Source organism: Salvia splendens, chromosome 7 (genome assembly GCF_004379255.2).
Source record: "Salvia splendens isolate huo1 chromosome 7, SspV2, whole genome shotgun sequence".
In the NCBI taxonomy this organism is placed as follows: Eukaryota; Viridiplantae; Streptophyta; class Magnoliopsida; order Lamiales; family Lamiaceae; genus Salvia; species Salvia splendens.
Genome location: NC_056038.1, coordinates 27,295,104 through 27,310,344, shown reverse-complemented (window position 1 = coordinate 27,310,344; position 15,241 = coordinate 27,295,104). Strand labels below are relative to the sequence as shown.

At 32.8% G+C, this 15,241-nt stretch overlaps 1 protein-coding gene across 1 annotated transcript; it reads right to left on the bottom strand.

Annotated features, from left to right (window-relative positions):
- On the bottom strand, positions 1–811 carry LOC121811675 (dehydration-responsive element-binding protein 1E-like). Its single transcript, XM_042212575.1, has one exon. The coding sequence runs from the start codon at positions 757–759 to the stop codon at positions 217–219; it is 543 nt and encodes a 180-aa protein (XP_042068509.1). The 5' UTR covers positions 760–811; the 3' UTR covers positions 1–216.
- Positions 812–15,241: the final 14,430 nt, after the last annotated feature.

Sequence of the window (15,241 nt, the reverse complement as noted above, 5' to 3'; positions counted from 1 at the left end):
TAGGGAGCAAGAAATACATAATATACACCTAAAAATATACACACTCTATATGGAAATAAATCTCATGATATCCTCTTAATTTGATTTGCTCGTATATTCTAACATATTCTAACAAAAAAAACACAGAAATGGCCATTTATAATTAGTTACCACACTAAATATAAACAAATGGATTATTAACTCAAAACTAAAACCCATATACTCGTAATTACTAATTTAATAACTCCATAACTCCAAGTCCACCTGAGCATCTATCTCCACCTCATCCCAGCTGAATCGCCACCCCAACAACGGCGGCGGCGACATTAGAACCGCCTCCGCCAGCCCCGCCACGCCTGACAGCTCGAATATCCCCAAGAACTCCGTCTCGTCCTTCTCCACAAAATCCTCCTGCGGCCGGAACGCCTCAGCGGCGGCGGCGGCTGCCTTCCGGAGGTCCTTGGCGTCCTTGGACAGGGGGACATGGAGGCGCCAGAGGGAATCGGCGAAGTTGAGGCAGGCGGCGGAGCCCCTGAGGGCTAATGCGGCTAGGTCATGGGCTCTGGCGGCCATCTCCGGCGTGGGGTAAGTCCCGAGCCAGACCCGCTTCTGGTGGCGAGGCTCCCGCAGCTCGCATACCCACTTGTTGGAGTTCCTGAGGCGAACGCCGCGGTACACCGGGTGGCGCGTCTCCTTGAATTTCTTCCTGCCGGCGCGTCGCTTGGGGTGGCTGGCGGCAAGGATGATCACCTCCTCCTCATCTGGACGCGTCTCTTGCATTCTTGTGAGTTGTGATTAATTAATTAATGATGGATTTGCTATTTAATTTGTGTGCTAGATGATTTGCGATTGCGGCAGTTAGTCGCAGTCTGAGTATTATATAGAATTATAGAGAGATGCATGCATGAATGTATGTGTGAAGTGTGAAGTGTGAACCGTGAGAGTGTAGTTGCAGATACTTGGTGCTGGGAAAAGAGGGAACACGTGCGTGAATACGCAGTGGACGCGATATTAACAAGTGGAATCATTCATGGATAAGGGAGAATGCATGGGTCCCGCACATATTACGTCGACTTGGCACTCATTCTTAATTCATCGATTTAAACTTATTAGAGCATCGGCATGGGTCCCGCACATATTACGTCGACTTGGCACTCATTCTTAATTCATCGATTTAAACTTATTAGAGCATCGGCCCGCCACTGGCAACACTCCAGCCTAAAACTCCTTCTGCCATGTCATCATGTCATTCCCACGGCATATTCAACGCCCTAGCATTCTCGCAGCCCAGTCTAACCTTCCAATTTCATTCATTTTATCAAATTAATACTAATACGAAATTAATAATTGGACAGAAAATGGAGAATGTTCCAACATACTTCAATAAAAATAAAGTTTGTGAATAAGTGCATAAGTGCAACGAGCCATATATAGAGTTTGTTACTATTCCTTGAATCTATATTGTTTGCTGCTAGCCAAACAGGGGTCTCAATTACTCAATTGCTTTATTCGTCAAAACAAAGTTGAAATAATATTTTTTTTAAAGAATTATAAAAAAATTCAGACGGCTTGGCAGTTGCCTGGCGCTGAGAGACCGCCGAGTAGGCATGCACAAGGGTCACGAACCGCCGGTTCATGCCGGCGGTTCACGGTTCAGGAAATGCATGAACCTGAACCGGCCCGCCTACCTCCCGGCGGTTCCGGTTCCGGTTCAAAAAACCGCCGGTTCACCAGCCGGTTCAAAACCGCCGGTTTTTTGCCTGAACCGCCGGTTCCGGTTCATGAACCGGCGGTTCAACCGAAATTAAAAAAATATATTTTTTATTTATAAAATTGATTTATATATTTAAAATCAATTTTTACAAACAAATGAATACAATAAATTCGTAATAGCCCATATATATTTGATGGGCTTGCGAATTTAAGAAAACATTCTTGGTTGTTTCTCTTTTATAGAGACATCCTTGAATGTTTTATGTTCCACTTTCGATGTGGGACAAACTCATTCTTGGTTGTTTCTCTTTTATAGAGACATCCTTGAATGTTTTATGTTCCACTTTCAATGTGGGACAAACTCATTCTTGGTTGTTTCTCTTTTATAGAGACATCCTTGAATGTTTTATGTTCCACTTTCGATGTGGGACAAAATCATTCTTGGTTGTTTCACTTTTATAGAGACATCCTTGAATGTTTTATGTTCCACTTTCGATGTGGGACAAACTCATTCTTGGTTGTTTCTCTTTAATAGAGACTTACTTGAATGTTTTATGTTTCTCTTTTGATGTAAGACAAAATATGTTGAAGTATTTTCTTTTATAACTACATGTTTAGAGCATTCATTCATCTTTTTCCAATGTGGGATACAAAACTTTCTTTTGTCTTCTATTTTTCTTCATGTTTTGTATGATATATATAAACAAAATTATTATTCAAATATATTCTTGATTGATAAAAATAATGAATTATTGAGAAATATGATTTGTATATAGAAAATATTTATTTGTATAATAATTATGGTTAGGTTTATACAATTTGTATAAAAATTATTTTTTTAATGTGTATAATATTATTTATTAGTTAACATATACATAAATTTATAAACATAAGCAAATCATTAATGATAAATAACTAATGAATAATAGTTTATGTAATAATATTTGTTATTATTACATAAACTATTATGTCCAATATTAAGTAATGATATTTTATAAATATATACATAAATAACTAATGAAATAGAATAATTTGCTTTGATCATAAATACATAAATTTATTATAGAATAATATAATATTATTATCAATACTTAAAAAAATATCAATACTTAATAGGACATAATAGTTTATGTAATAATAACAAATATTATTACATAAATTATTATTCATTAGTTATTTATCATTAATGATTTGCTTATGTTTATAAATTTATGTATATGTTAACTAATAAATAATATTATACACATTGAAAGAATAATTCTTATACAAATTGTATAAACCTAACAATAATTATTATACAAATAAATATTTTCTATATACAAATCATATTTCTCAATAATTCTTTATTTTTATCAATCAAGAATATATTTGAATAATAATTTTGTTTATATATCATACAAAACATAAAGAAAAGTAGAAGACAAAAGAAAGTTTTGTATCCCACATTGGAAAAAGATGAATGAATGCTCTAAACATGTAGTTATAAAAGAAAGTACTTCAACGTATTTTGTCCCACATCGAAAGTGGAACATAAAACATTCAAGGATGTCTCTATAAAATAGAAACAACCAAGAATGAGTTTGTCCCACATCGAAAGTGGAAAATAAAACATTCAAGGATGTCTCTATAAATGAGAAACAACCAAGAATGAGTTTGTCCCACATCGAAAGTGGAACATAAAACATTCAAGGATGTCTCTATAAAAGAGAAATAACCAAGAATGATTTTGTCCCACATCAAAAGTGGAACATAAAACATTCAAGGATGTTTCTATAAAAGAGAAACAATCAAGACTGGTTTCATTAATTCGCAAGCCCATCAAATATATATGGGCTATTACGAATTTCTTGTATTCATTTGTTTGTAAAAATTGATTTTAAATATAAAAATCAATTTTTATAAATAAATATTTTTTTTAAATTCGGTTGAACCGGCGGTTCAAACCGCCGATCCGCCAGTTTTGAACAGCCAGTTCACGGTTCACAACTCGCCGACCCTGAACCGGCCCGTGTTAACCGGCAACCCTCCGGACGGTTCAAACCGCCGGTTCCGGTTCCGGTTCATGAACCGGCGGGCCCGAACCGGCGGTTAACCGCCGGGCCGGTTCGGTTTGTGCATGTCTACCGCCGAGCGGTTCTCGGTCACGCCCTAGCCTCCGGGCGTTTCTCTCTCCTCCTCTTGGGTAGGCGATCGCAATACGCACCCAGCCGACCGCCTAGCCGCACGGCGATGGCTGGGGCGTGTATTGCGAATGCTCTTAATCCTATTCATTTCCGGTTTTCTTCTCTTTATTCTACAACTAAATTCTTATCGTGTTGCTTTTATTTTTTATATATAATTTTTATGTAAAAATCCAGACGAAAAATACATGGTCTGTCTGTGCAAAGGACTCCAGAAGAATTTCAAAAATTAAAATAAAAATAAATAAGTATTTCCTCTATCCCAATTAAGAAGATTATACACTTTTATTTTTAGTTTGTTTCAAATAAGATTATATATATTTCTATTTTTATAAACTTTTTCTCTCCAATTATTATATATATTTTTTCTTTTTAATTAAATACTCAAATCTCTTTCTCTCCCCATTTAATACATACATTCATTATTTCGCTTTTGAATAACACATTAATCAACAACTCCTAAAATTTGTGCCGATTAAGAAATGTGCTCCCTCTGTCCCAATATAGTTAAGTCGTATTTCTTTATGAGTTGTCCCAAAGTAGTTGAGTCATTTCCTTTGGCAAAAACTTTATCCCCTCTCGTATATTAAGAAATAAATTATTTTCAATATAATGAGGTAATTAGTCATTTAATAAATGGTCTCCTACAAAAGTAGGAGTATTATTTTGTACTCCCTCCGTTCGCCGTTAAATGTTCTATTTTTCCTTTTTTTGTTCGTCCGCAAATAAATATATCATTTCACTTTTACTATATTTTGTAAGTGGACCTTACATTCCACTAACTCATTCCACTCATATTTGATTATAAAATCAATATATAAAAGTAGACCACTAGGTCTCACATTCCAGTAACTTTTTCTATTCACTTTACTTTAGAAAGTCAAACAATTTCTTAAAATCTATGTCGGTCAGATATAAGACATTTAATCATAGACGAAGAGAGTATAAATTTTAAATCCATGCATACGTTATAAATTTTCAAGTTGACTTTCAAGCTGACACAAAACACTTCAAAAATTTTCAATGAGTAACAACTAATTGGCGAAACAACTTCTCTAAATCAAATGTAGAATTAATTCTTTTTAATCTAAATATGTCGTGCATAAAACACGTTGATAAGGCCAATTTCATGCATCGGTTATGGGGTTAAACTCTGTTATTTCTATGAACTAACATATGTTTTAAGTTTAGGTGCGTAGAGAATCTGTCAGGTCAAGGAAATGGACGAGAAATCTACCAGGCAGAGGAAACCGAAGGAAAATGGAGTGAACAAGCCAGCTTGCAACCTGACCCAGGGGATTATGGAAGCAGCTGTGAGTGGAAAAACATCTTTTGAAGGACTTTTTAGGAGGGCAACATAAACAAATAAGCAGAGGGGATACCCTAGAAGTCCGAGCCTCAGCTATAAATAGAGACACAACATGAAGAGAGGCATCATCATTCGCCATATTCACTTTTCGCTCTTAGCTCATCACTTCACACACATATTTCTCTTCCCACTTAGCTTTATGGGGTAAATTCTGGGAATTCGTTGTAGCCTAGTTCAAATTTCGTGGTGTAACACCGTCCTTGTGAAGGGCAAAGATACAATTGTTTATTTTCTATTGTTTTGAGTCGAGACTTCATCGTTTTAGAAGCTCGGCATTTACCATTTCCGTGTTGAACCTTAATTCTAGTAGTTATGGAAGTTTCTATTTTCTATATAGCTGATTATGATGTTTGATTGTTGGTATTTACTGCTTTGCATGCTTTTCGCAATTGATGTTTGATTTGGAGTTGAGATCGGGTTGATCAGAGTTGATTTGTTGTTGAATCGGTTGAATCTGAATTGAGGAGTATGGGTTTGACGTATCGGGATTGGTTTTCGTTGATCTGAGTTGAATTGTTGAATGGAGTTGTGGATCTGAGACGTGATGTTCTGAATTTTGCATGGTTATGGATGTTTACTGTCATCTGCTTGTTTTTGCTTGGCCTAGTAGTTTAGATCCGGTCATTCTGTGCTTAATCGTAATGTTTGAAGTTGGATCCGAGATTGCTCTGTTTATCATGTTAGATGCTCTGTTTTCGTTTCTGTTTACTTGATTGTTTGGAGAAGAAGAAAGTAGAAGTTAGTTAGAAGTAGGATTCGTCACTAGCCGTGTTTTTCGTGGCTTTTTCTGTCGTACTAGCCAAATCGGGAAAATGGTCGCCACTGCATGTTTAAGTATTGTTTAGCTGTTCTCGGAAATCCGTTTACCTGGCCTGGTAGTTTAGTTGTTGAGTTTCTCTAGTTGAAATTGCATTTCCGTCAACCATGCATGTGCTCGTACTTATCCTGTTACCTAGGTTTAGTAGATAGGTTAGTTACATTTAAATTCCTCTCACTCTAGTAGTTAAACAAGTCTTAACCCATGAGTTGCGTGGCAGCAACCAACCCCTTCCAAGACCTCTAAACACCTGCTTACCCCTTCCATCTCTGTGGGATCGATCCTTACTGCCCTATACTAGCCAATAGTAAATGGGTTAAAGTTTTGTTAGTGATTGAGAGTATCCCAACGACACAGTCAGATAGTTTAGAGAGTTCCTAGGCCTAGCGGTTGAGTGAATCCTCTGGACCTGTTTGACCTGAACTTTGCACACGCGCACACCAGTCTCCGATCAGTCACTTCACACGCCCTAAAATACGCCACAACCCATTTTTCATCTGCCACACCATCATTTTAAATTTCAGCCCCAACAACTGCAACAACGCTAACCCAAAAATTAGCTTCAAGATCCGCCACAACTTATTTCACTATTTTCCATATTTTGTTATTTTATTTTTTGATTTAGAAAACACATAACATAAATAAATACTACACTACAGTGATAGAAAAATAATAACAATATTTAAAGATAGAATAGTATACTACTTTTTTTAAAAATCATCTGGGAGAAATAGCCGTACACTAATTTTTGCTCGGGTGGCCATTGAAAGCACGAGTCCATGCCTTGGCAGCCCCCTCACCACCCCACCTACAATAGTGCCCCGAAAACCTACACACGCGGCCGGCATGTTTTCAGGTCCTATTGTGGATATCCTTACACAGTGGCGGAGCCACGGTGGGGCAAGGGGGGCCCTTGGGCCCCTCAGCCATTTGAACTATATCCATATATATCATAAATATGCACATCTGATTATATGAACTGAGTTGGTATGAATCCTAGTCTCCAAATTAATCGTATCGAGTTTGAATCATGTCTCTTCCATTTTGACTGGAATAATTTTCCTCTTTGGAGCCTCTTTGTATTTTAATTTCTCTAATAGTTTTATTTAATTTTTTCGAGCCTCTTTGGATTTTAATTTCTCTAATAATTTTATATAATCGTATAGATAACAATTTTTTTTAATACCGTAAAAAAAAATTTAAATTAATTTTCTCTAGTAATTTTATAGTAATAATCTTATAGGTATTAAATTTGTATAAATAATTTTATTTTGTAATTTTAAGGATTGATTTTAAATCATATGCTTTTTAATTAAAAAATTTGGAATACAAGAAAATAATTCTTTAATTCCATAAGTAAATTCAGTTTCAATAGTAGTATGCACTTTATTATAAAAAAATGTATTCTTTATTTTTTCGTTGTTAATGTTGTTATTGTATCTTTAAACACTTGACAACTTTTAGTACTCCCTTCGTTTCCTCATAGTTGAGGCAAAACTTTTCGGCACACAATTTAAGAAATGAATATTTAGTGTGTTTAATAAATAGATAAAAAAGTAAGAGAGAGAAAAAAAGTAATTGAGAATAGAGTATAAAGTGAATAAAATAAAGAGAATAAAGTGAGAGACAGTAAAGTAAAAGTAAGAGAATGCAAAATAAGAGTGAGAAAAAATATTATATATAGAAATGACTTAACTTGAGGGAAATTCCAAAAGTAGAAAAATGACTCAATTATGAGAGAACGGAGGGAGTAATAATTTGTGCCCTCAGGATTAAAATCCCCGCTCCTCCATTGCCCTTACATACCCACTAATCATTCATTTCTTAATTGTTTTGTGCAAATAAAGTGCCTTAGCAATGAAGGAACGAAGGGAATACTTTTTCTTTTTAAGTGGTTAAATTTCACTTAATTAGTAGTTGGGGGGGCAATTAAAATTTTGTAATCCCTCCATCCCAAGGAAGATGACATCTTTCTTGTACGGTACGAGATTTTATGGAGTTTTATTTTATGTGTTAGGTGGATAGAATAAAGTAACAGAGAATGAATAAAATAGAGATAAATTATATTTATACTAATGAGTCATCTAGAGTGTGACAAACTAAAAAGAAAAATGAATCATCTTTGGTGGGACGAAGGGAGTAGTATTATAGTATTCCATCCGCCCATAAAAATATACTCCCTCCGTCCCATAAGAATATGCACTATTTTCTTTTTAGTCCGTCACACAAGAATATGCACTTTCTAATTTTGAAAATTCATTTTTCTATAATGAGATGGGACCCCATTTCATCATGACAATACTTTAATTACTTTTTCTCTCTACCTCTCTCTTACTTTAACAATTTTGCATTAAAACTCGTGCCGAACAAGTGCATATTCTTTGAAGATGGATGGAGTACTAATTTTATATTAATGTGAACTGTTTTTAATAATAAAAATATAATATGTTTAGTGGGACAAACTAAAAATGAAAGAATATATATTTTTTAAAGAAAGGAGTATATTAATAGTGCTGACCAATTCTTTTATTATTAGTTTTCCTTCTTATGGTCGAGGGTCAACTCGAGGGTCAAGCCACTGTCCTTGCAATCTTTAATCTTTTCAAAATTTAATTACATACCCCGTCTATTTTGTAGTCATATTTTCATTTTAGTATGTTCTATAATAGTGGAGTCATTTTCCTTTTCAGTAAAAGTCAATGTATTTCTTCTCACTTACTTTACTCTCTTCTTCATTTCTTTATCTTTTTCATTTCCTACCTAATTCTACATTTACTTAACCCACTCGATACAATTTTCTTAAAATTTCGTGCCAAAAAGTAACACATCCACTATTGCGGAATGGAGAGATTACATAACAAATGAGTTGTAGCTAGGTCTTACATAATTTTTAAAATGCGGATAACACGTTTTTTAGTTGGAATGCTGCACATTATTAATTCCTAGATTCTAGGCATGATACATTAACATATGGGCAACGTTACTTTGGGACATGCATATACTCCCTTCATTCCATAAAAATATGAATATTTGAGATGATATGAGAATTAATGTACAATTAATAAAATAAAAAAGATGAGTAGAAAGATGGTTAAAATAGTGTTAGTGGATAATAAGACTCACATCATTATTAATATTTAATGATGTGTCATAGTGGTAAAATATATATATATATATATATATATATATATAATGAGTTGGGGACAACTTTTCATAAATAAAAATACTCATATTTTTATAGGATGAATGAACGTAAGTTATTAGATTGTGTCTACAGAAAGTATTATTTGAAGTTAACTAAATCTAAATAGTAGTATTAGATTGTGCTTATGGAAAGTATTACTTGAAGATAACTAAATCTAAATATTAGTAGCAAATTTCTTCTAACTCAAATTTTTAGGTTGACGGATAGAGCCAGTGGGCCTAGATAGAGCAAGTGGCAAATTAGTCCATGTGTGTAATATGTAGGTTGACGGATACAATATAAGTAGTGAGTGGTGGCCATGTGAACCGAATATAGACAACTTGATGACTATAAGACGATCAACAATGGGAAGAGATGGAAAACGCCTTTAATTGGTGTATCTATTCCTTTCTTTTTTAACAAAATGAACTATACTACGAACCAAATTTTTTGGTACCGCTAGTAGTTAAATGGAAAAAGTGAAATTTGAATTATAATTGTGGTCAATCTCATAAATCATAGTAATAATTTGAAACCATAATTTTGCTACACCTATTTCACCAAAATATAGTCTCACGAGTTATTATAATTGCAAATTGTAGTAAATTATTGTTTAATTCACATGATTGAAAAGTTATGATATTAATAAGAATTCAATTAAAAAATATGATTTAAATTAATAAAATACTACTGTATTTTAGTTTAATTTATGCTTAAAGGATAATCTCATAACTAAAAGAATAAGTAATTAAAAACAAAATTAAATTTTGAAGCACAATTCAATTTGATAATTTTTGACGCGACACAATAATCCGACAGGAATTTGCTCGACATTAATGGGTTTTGATAAAGTTTTATTGAGTTTGTGTTCTTATTGGATTGACCCGTAAAGAATCCGATAATTTTGCGTTTGGTTTGGGTTGGATACGGATGACCCAATAAGTAATACTCCCCCCGTCCGCGAATAAGAGTCTCATTTTATTCCGGCACAAGTTTTAAGAAATGTTAAGAAAATCAGTAGAAGAAAGTTAGTGAAATATGAGTCTCACTTCTATTTGTTAGTTTTAAATGATATGTTAATAAAATGAGTTAGTGGAATATGAGGTCTCTTTACCATTTATAGTAATTATAAACCGGGACTATTATTCGCGGACGGACCAAAATGGAAAAATGTGACTCCTATTCGTGGACGGAGGGAGTACTCCATATTATTATTTTTATTATCTTTATTTTATTTTTGAAAAACAATGATTTACTCTAGTTATTTAATTTAGTGTAAATTAGATTTAAATAGTGTAAAATGATGTTTTGTCGTGTAAATTAAGTTCAGAAATTTTAGATTTATTTTTTGAACTTGATTTACACTATATGTAGACTAGAATAAAACCTTGGGCCTCAACGGGCCAATAAGAATTTCGCGAGCCAGCAAGAAAAGAATCGTAATTCATCAAATAAAGGAATTTGCTGATTCCCACTTATTTTAATTTCAATAATAATTAGATTAAGTAGAAGTCAACAAAAAAAATTAGTGCAGTTTAAATAACAATTATTTCTAATATACATGTGCATAGGGATGTGTTTATAAAATAACTAATTTTAAAATTATAATGTACTTCCAATCTCGTGCTGCCACATTACACGAAAGATGCAATATTGTAAATACTATACAATATATATTTGTGGAAGTTGTAGATCAATTTCAGTCGATTACATTTTAGTTAGTGGCAGATTGCATTTTTTATTATTCAGTTTTGCAAATTAGACATAGGCTGTTTAATTTGCATTATATACGTAGATGAATTACATTTATATATAGTTTATTTTGTATTGTACCAATTTATGTTTATAATTCAAAACTAATGATATAAAATGCAATCTTCCTATAACTAAAATACAATCTGTCTATAACTAAAATGCAATCGGCTGAAGTCCATCTACATCTTCACTAATGTATATTGCATTTTAGTGTTTACAATATTGCATGTTTCGTGCCACGTGGCAACATGAGATTGTACGTACGTTGTGACTCTAATTAAGGATGAGCCCTAGTGCTCCCCTATATGCATAACAAGTAAATGTAGAGGAGTTTTTAGCTTAATGTGAGAATGTTCATTTATATTTCACATAACTTTTTTGTATTTGGTTATTTTATTTATTGCTTATAATTTCGAGATAGAAATTGTTTTATACATTTTCTTAACAAAGATATTGTGAGTAAAATATATACAATTCCGAATGATTATGAAAAATAAAGTTAATGCTCCCACCCTTAAGTGAGACGTTTTATAGGCACGAGATTTTAAAAAAATAGTACATAGTAACTAAAAAGTAATTAGAGAAAGAGTATAATACTTTCTCTGTTCCAAAGTAGATGTTACATTTTCCTTTTATTTTGTCCCATAAAAAATATCACATTTCCTTTTTCTGGTAAACATTGTCTCACCCTTTAGACGCTTTGACAAGAAACTTTGGATCTCTATCTTCTATGTCACTGCATGGTCTATTTAGAATATCCGTAACAAGACTGTGTTCTAAAACTTCCAACCCAATTGGGAGTTTGAGAAAAGTCGACTGTTTTGGCTCCTTGGCACGTGGACCTCACTTCCACTTCTCACTGGGAAAATATTGAAGGATTGGAATGTCATCAGAGAGTGGAAGGGTTAACATCACGTTTAAAGGCTTGAGAAACACACGAAATAGGCCCGCGCTGCCTCTTGCTTCCTACTCGTTGTCTGATGTTCTCTCAGGCACCCATTGGGTCTTACTTTGCTCCTGTTGTTTGCCTTCTCTTTGTTAGTTCGTGGTTTGCCTTGCTTTCGACAGTTGCTTTTTTCTTTCTAGCTCTATCGGTTTTGCACTTGTTGTGCTGTTAGCTTTGTTGAGTTTTTTACTTCTGTTTTATTACCTGTGCACTTTTGATGATGTTGTACTCTACGTGCCACTTTTTGATGGTTTCAGATTTTTGAATTATCAAAATAAATCAATACATAAAAATATATTTTTCTCTAATCACTTAACACATAAAATAATATCATTGTTCAAATATAATATTTATTATAGGATGGAGAAAATGAAAATAAAATAGAAAAGTGAATATAGAATAAAGTAAGTTAGAAAATAAGCCATTTAAATTAACAGAAATATTGACAAAAATAATGTTGGGCGATCAACGTAGAGATTGAGTGTTGGGCCCTTATCTTTTGACCAAATGAGCAGAATCAGTTTTAGACTCCGTGTATTGAAATGTGATCAGGCCAATGTCTCTTTTAGTTAATTTGGTAAAGGTTTTTGATTGGGGCCTTCAAAAAAATAACAAGTGGGCTGAACAAATGATGAAATATAAATACTACGAGTTTGTTTATTATTTCAAATATACTTTTGCATTTTAAGTGTTAGTATAAGCAATAAAAAACGGACTAAAAGTTATAAAATGATTCTATAAACCCAAACTAAATTCCTTTATAAGTGCTCTTGTATTACTGGATGGAGTATTATTTTTTCTCTATTCTGAGAGAGGGATAACTAGACTCTGAATTGTTATGATCTTTTTTCTTTTACATATCAATTTAAAAGTTGCTTGTTTTTATAATTCCAAATTTCATTTATTAAAAAAGTTTTGTAAAGCGTTTAAAGCCAAAACACGTGACGATTTTGTCATTAAATCTTAATTTCAATACGACGTTTATCTAGAGAGTTGATAATAATATCCTGTAAGAGTGGCCGCCTCGTATAAATTAATATTCTCTATATATATTTTTAGTGTACAAAATGATCTATTGAATATTATTTTAATATTGAATTATTATTGTAATATGAATTATTTTAAGTATAGTCTGGCTAATTTATTGATCCATGTGAGACCTAGCTAGCTAGATCCTGTTAGTTAAATATTGAAGCTCGTCCAATGATAAAATTATTATCTACTCAATGATAATAATTAATACTCCTAGTGGAAACCATATAAAAATAATTTCCTTGACATAGGTAGGCACACGTGAGGTGTTAGACATACTATTCGTTTATGATTCATGCCCCAATTCATAAAACAACAAATTATCTTAACTGTTTTCTCATATTATTTATAGTAGGAGTATTATTTATGTTCTCCACATCAGCAACACCGTTGATGTTTAATTTTCTTGGAACACTAGAACTCAATACCCATATTATTGTTGTTTATTTTATAGAGAAGCAATATCACCATATATTACATATTATAGTTGCTAGACAATTGAATTCTAATATTTTCGATATCTGAATAATGTTATTAGCATTATTTGTCTTTGGATATAGAGTATAATCACTTTGGAGGAACTTTGCACTATTCTCAAAATATATTTTATATATTTATGTGTAAGCAGTTACACGTTTTTGGTGTTAACTTTTGGCATCAGCGATCAAGTGAATAATTTTTTAAAAAAGAAATTGCTTGAAAATAATGATTATTACTACCTCCGTCTCTTAAGAATAGAAACTACTTCCTCCGTCCATCAATAAACGTTCAATTTTGCCATTTTTATCTATCCAACGATAAATATCTCATTTGCTTTTTTACTGCTTTTAGTAATGAACCTCACATTCCACTAATTATATTTCACTATAAAACTAATATATAAAAGTAAGACTCACCTTCCACTAATATTTTCCACTCACTTTCTACTACATTTCTTAAAACTCGTGCTCGGTCAAAATTTGCCTTATATTGGTGGACGGAGGGAGTATTTCCATTTTGATCTGTCTCTTAAAAATAGAAATTTTCTAAACTTTCTATTTTACGAAGCGGAACCCACAATCCATTAACATTACTTTCACTAGATTTTTTTTCTTCCTCTCTCTTATTTATTCATTTTTCTCTCCATCTTTGTTATTTTACCAATTGTGCATTAAACTCGTGTCGTTTCAAAAGTTTTTATTTTTTAAAGATGGATATAGTATAATGTATACAATGACTAGTCCTCGAAGATTATGATCATCTACATGTAACTTTATGTAATAGGTGGTTCAAAAATCTCCGCAAATATATAGTAATTTATAGTAATAGTATTTTTTAGTGTTAATTAAATTTGAGGGGCAATCCTTGTTGTACTCTTGTGTATTCTCTAGCTTCCCGAATGACATAATCTAATACTATCATCACGAGAATCCGGACAATCACTTCATTAAAGTATTCGACTCAAATGATATAAAATATTGTTCATCCTATGACTTCTGAAATTAATTCTTATAGGCTAATCTGAAAAATTAATTATGATTTGTATAATTTCGTAACAAAAATAATGTTTATAGATGGTCAATAAATATGTAAATGGGCCAATTAGAGATGCAGGCCAGATGCTGACAAGAAAACTTTGTCTTATTAAGGTTTCTTTTGACAATATAATTTGCCGACTTTGCGAAAGAGCCAAAATTTAGATCATCTTTTACTCTTGTTCACCTAAAGCTTTTAAATAAACTTGTTAAATCAAATTATAATATGCAACAATTTTTAGGTATTCTAGTTTAATCTGCAAGGAGGGTTCAACGTTTTGTAGGATTCTGATAGCTGGATAAGTATATACTGTATTTTATAATAATTAAATCATTTAAGGGCAGATGCTAAATATCAAATTAAATCTAAACTATTACACTTGATTAATTATATCGTATTACCAAAAATATTATTTTAATTATGAACTATTAGTTTTACCTAGGTTTTATTTTCAGACTCTTAATATTATCTCTAGTACTAATTTAGGCGTGTCATAACTAAAGATGAAACAACTTCATCTTCTTTGTTGCAGCATCACTGACAGAACGTGCTCCAACAAAGTGTACTGGATGCTATGAGTTATCCAGTGTGTGGAATTCATAGAGTGACTACCTTATTTATAGGGATTGTCGACTGCACGAGGAGCTTGATGGAGTGAATGGAGATTCAAATTTATCATCATGGCTAGTGTACAATGGTGAGTTACATATGTGAGGAGCTTGATGTAGTGAATGGAGATTCAAATTTATCA

What these genes read in the sequence shown, in the direction of transcription:
- LOC121811675 (XM_042212575.1), bottom strand. Translation starts at nt 759, where the DNA reads ATGCAAGAGACGCGTCCAGATGAGGAGGAGGTGATCATCCTTGCCGCC.